At 38.1% G+C, this 4,289-nt stretch overlaps 1 protein-coding gene across 2 annotated transcripts in view; it reads left to right on the top strand.

Moving 5' to 3' along the window:
* Positions 1–4,289, top strand: part of LOC102207159 (E3 ubiquitin-protein ligase MARCH6-like) — a 20,870-nt gene that overhangs the window by 7,342 nt on the left and 9,239 nt on the right. For both annotated transcript variants that reach the window (XM_005740272.2, XM_005740273.2), the window contains 8 exons: positions 689–721; positions 1,049–1,100; positions 1,197–1,255; positions 1,348–1,428; positions 1,916–1,984; positions 2,130–2,204; positions 2,434–2,568; positions 2,657–2,776. In XM_005740272.2, the coding sequence (XP_005740329.1) occupies positions 689–721; positions 1,049–1,100; positions 1,197–1,255; positions 1,348–1,428; positions 1,916–1,984; positions 2,130–2,204; positions 2,434–2,568; positions 2,657–2,776 (624 nt within the window). The remainder of the gene's footprint in view (positions 1–688; positions 722–1,048; positions 1,101–1,196; positions 1,256–1,347; positions 1,429–1,915; positions 1,985–2,129; positions 2,205–2,433; positions 2,569–2,656; positions 2,777–4,289) is intronic.

Below are 4,289 nucleotides of genomic sequence, written 5' to 3'. Positions count from 1 at the left end.
CATTGGTGGGAACTAGTGCGTTAGCGCAGTTAGCTCGTTAACGTGGTGACGCCATCCAGCCCCCACCCACTGGGTGGTCCGCGACAACTCTTTAATGGAGATTTGCCACGGTATGGCGTTAGTGTCATTTTAACGAGATTAACGCTGACAGCACTAGTGGGAACGCAATGAATATGACTGCGCATTTACGCTGACATCATCCTAGTGCAAAGACAAGTGGAAGCAGACAAAAACAACAAGCACGCATGTTACAAACTTTACCCGAGTCATTTAGACAGCCGTTAGCACATGATTCTCCTTATGGGGACCTGATATGTTTAATATGCTGCTGAGAATATAGCCCAGAAGAAGCGTATAGTACAGCTTTTATTTTGGAAAGAGACATTTCTCTGTAATAAACTCTCTTTTCCAAAGATGGGTGATTTCTCGATCTGATAGATTTATTTTTTATTACTTTGTTGTTTCAGCAACATTAAATTTACAAACTGTACTTTTGAGTTAAAATATATATTTATAAATTTAATAAATGACAAATTAAAAAGGTATGAACATTGTTTTGTATTGAAAAAATATCGAACCGTGACACCAAAGTATCGAACCGAACCGTGAATTTTGTGTATCGTTGCACCCCTACCTGAATTCATGTGTTAAATGGTGACTCTAACGAGTACTTTGTACCTTGTTCCAGATGCTGGGGCTGGATGGTTCCCTAGTTTTCTTGGTAATTCTACATCTTTCTTTCATATTTACATTTCTGACACTATTTTATGCACTGTTTAAAATGTTCTCTGCCAAAATTAGTCATTCAGTGTAGATTAATGATTGATTCATTATTTGTTTTTCAAACCACTTTAAAGCCTTTAAAATCACTAAAAATAATACAGAATAATGCGTAGCCACCTGATCTTGTTGGAAGGTGTTCAGGATGATGGAGCTGACTTGATCTGTAGCAGTTGCTTTTAAAAGTTTGAAATAATAGTTTAACTGAATTTCAAAATAAACTTTTTCATAAAGTTAAAGCTGGAGTTCTGTTGTGTGTCCTCTATAGGAACATGTGTTTTGGGTGGTGTCTCTCAACACACTCTTCATTCTGGTCTTTGGTGAGTCCCAGTATGTTTGAGTAATGTGATTATGATGAGTACATTATGAGAGAGTCATGGGTTCACTTCTAATACACCCTCTGTATTTCCCTCTAGCATTTTGCCCATATCACATTGGTCACTTCTCAGTGGTTGGACTTGGTTTTGAAGACTATGTAAGTGCTTAGGACACACGTGTACGCTTAGAACACTGTACTGTACCATGAGTTTGACCTACACTAATGGAATTTCTTGTGTTTGGTTGTAGCTCAAAGCCTCACACTTTCACGGCCTTATCACCACCATACTGGGGTACATCCTCCTGGCTGGAGTCCTTATTGTCTGCCATGTATCCTTGACCTAATACAAGTATTTGAATCTTACACACTAAGAGTGTAGTTGATTTATCACTTGGTAATGTTTGCTACAAGGACAATTTGTCCAGTTTTTATTAAATATTTTTGCTATTAGTTCTTAACTTATCCACTTATTTAAATCCTCATCAAATGTATTGTCCTATAACATGAATATAAACTTCTACATACTATAGGGTAACTACAAATCCTGATGAACGTCGTATATTTTTGGATATATGCAACCTAAAATGTCACAAAATGGGGGGGGGGGGTATTATTTAGCTACAGTAGGACTTCTGTGAGAAGGTTTTTGGTCTTAAGGCCATCTTTTAAGCACAGTCCTAAAAAACCTTAAGAGAAGCTATTGATCATCTTTAGCTTGAAGCTGTTTGTATCTCAGATGAGGCTTTGTTTCATAGTGCTGATTAAGAAGTGCAGGTTGTCAAACTTTCTGTGAGTCCTTAACTGCCCCTCTTTTAGGCCCTGGCTTCATTAGTGAAGTTCCAGAGGTCCAGACGCCTGCTGGGTGTCTGCTACATTGTTGTCAAGGTAAAATAGAGCGCTGCAGCACTCTGTGTTGGTTTTTGTTTTCTGTTTGTCTAAATAGCAAAGCTTTCAGCTGAAACAATAATTAGTGAAATTATGATTACTTGTAAACCGAAGCTAAATTGCAAGTTTTTTTTCTATGTTGCAGGTGTCCTTACTGGTTTCCATGGAGATAGGCTTGTTCCCACTTATTTGCGGCTGGTGGCTCGACATTTGTTCACTGGTAAGACAAACATGCAGAGTTAGCTCAGCTCATCCTGTTGATACAGTCGCATGCTGGCTTTTAATGACTAGCCAAACACACTTGATTGCATCACAATGACGGCATGTGCAGCAACTTGATCAAGAAGGAAAAACAATGTTAAATTGTGAAATGCTCAGAATGCTACAATTCCTAAAAACTGCTTTATAGCTGGTCACATTTTAAACACCTTTGTCTTCATCTATTGAAGGAGATGTTTGATGCCACTCTGAAGGACAGGGAGCAGAGCTTTGACTCTGCTCCTGGCACCACCATGTTCCTCCACTGGCTGGTCGGTATGGTCTACGTCTTCTACTTTGCCTCCTTCATCCTTTTGCTCAGAGAGGCAAGTGGGTTGTTACGGACAGTGACATGGAAAACTCTCAAACAATGTTTTCTGAAAAAATTAGAGATTTCCCTCATGCTGTGTGCAGGTGCTCCGGCCAGGTGTGCTGTGGTTCTTGAGGAACCTGAATGATCCAGACTTTAACCCAGTCCAAGAGATGATCCACCTGCCCATCTATAGACACCTGCGGAGGTTCATACTCTCTGTGGTCAGTCAAACATTCTCCAGTTTACGTTTAACCTGAAGCGTGACTGAACACCAACCAATTGCAGCAGATGGCCCCACCCCTCCTGAGCCTGGTTCTGCTGGAAGTTTCTTTCTGTTAAAAGGGAGTTTTTCCTTCCCACTGTCGCCAAAGTGCTTGCTTATAGCGGGTCATATGATTCTTGGGTTTTTCTCTGTATTATTGTAGGGTCTGCTTTATAATATAAAGCGCCTTGAGGCGACTGTTGTTGTGATTTGGCGCTATTTAAATTGAATTGAACAATAATCAGATTTACATTTAGTCTCTGAAAAAAGAAGAAATGTGTATGAGCGCATATACAAGCATAGGAATGGCTAGATAAATATTTGCTTTAGGGAAATGAAAACAAAGTGCTTTGTACATTTTTTTTTAAGTTTTTGAGATTTCTGCCTCCCTGCCATCTTAATACTGTGAAGTTGAGTGGACTCTTGTTTGTTGGACAATATGTTACTTTGCTTTTAACATCACCTCTCTGAACACACAGATTACATGGAAAAATAGCCAACATCAGAGGTGTTATTTTTAACCCATGTCTATTCTGTCAGTTGACATTGTACTTATCAGAAGCAACTCTGTCTCTCTCCATCTGTTTTTGAATATTCTCTTTTCTTTACTGCCACAGACTAATTCATTCAAGTTAGCAGATTGTTTCTTTTCTCAGTGCTTTGAGCAAATTAAATTTGGATTTATTTCCGTTGCATTTATGGAAATAAATATTCTCTTGATCTGCACAAATAAACCAGCCATTCAAAGTTTTCAAACCTTTCAGGGTTTACGAAGTGTAGCAATTTAAAAAGAGAAAAAAAAAAAAAAAAAAAAAAAAAACGATACAAGGTTGATTATTTCCACTATTTCACATACAGGTTTATTCCAGAAAAGCATAACTAATGCAGCGATGAAGCTGTGGCATACTTATTGGCTTTACCTCAAAGAGGATAATCTTTTTACTGAGATGACGCAGACCGGGCATTGCTTACTACAGCATCATATTAATTCTAATGACACTTTTAATGAATGTGTATAGACACATACACCTGGTTATGACACACAACATGACTTCATTTATAGAGAGCTGCTCTTCTTTTACTGTTAGCACACATCAACTTGTTAAAATATTAGGAAAGTGTGTGACGTTGCAGGCACTTAGTTATCGGAGCACATTTTGTAAGCTGCTAATGTCGTGTAAACATGTCAGGCAGTGTTGTACATAGTAGTCCTGACATTTCTCTCTGTGTAGGAATTGTACAAATTAGTAAGAGACTCACAGGAACTGAGATTCAGAGTTTGACATTATTTTTGAGTTTAAAGTGTAGTCTGTTGAATGCCTGACTTTTAAATCTGTTTACTGTATCCATTAATCTCAACACTCCTAATGTTTGGTTGAAGTGACCCTGCAATCAAACTGTCATAAGATGTTTTCTCATAAGACATTTGTGCACACTTGAATGCCCTTTTTTTTTTTTTTTTTTTTTTTTTT

Source organism: Pundamilia nyererei, unplaced genomic scaffold (genome assembly GCF_000239375.1).
Source record: "Pundamilia nyererei isolate P.nyererei 1_Seehausen unplaced genomic scaffold, PunNye1.0 scaffold00098, whole genome shotgun sequence".
Taxonomy (NCBI): domain Eukaryota; kingdom Metazoa; phylum Chordata; class Actinopteri; order Cichliformes; family Cichlidae; genus Pundamilia; species Pundamilia nyererei.
Note: the sequence above shows the minus strand (reverse complement) of the source record. Positions and strands in the feature narration are given on the sequence as shown.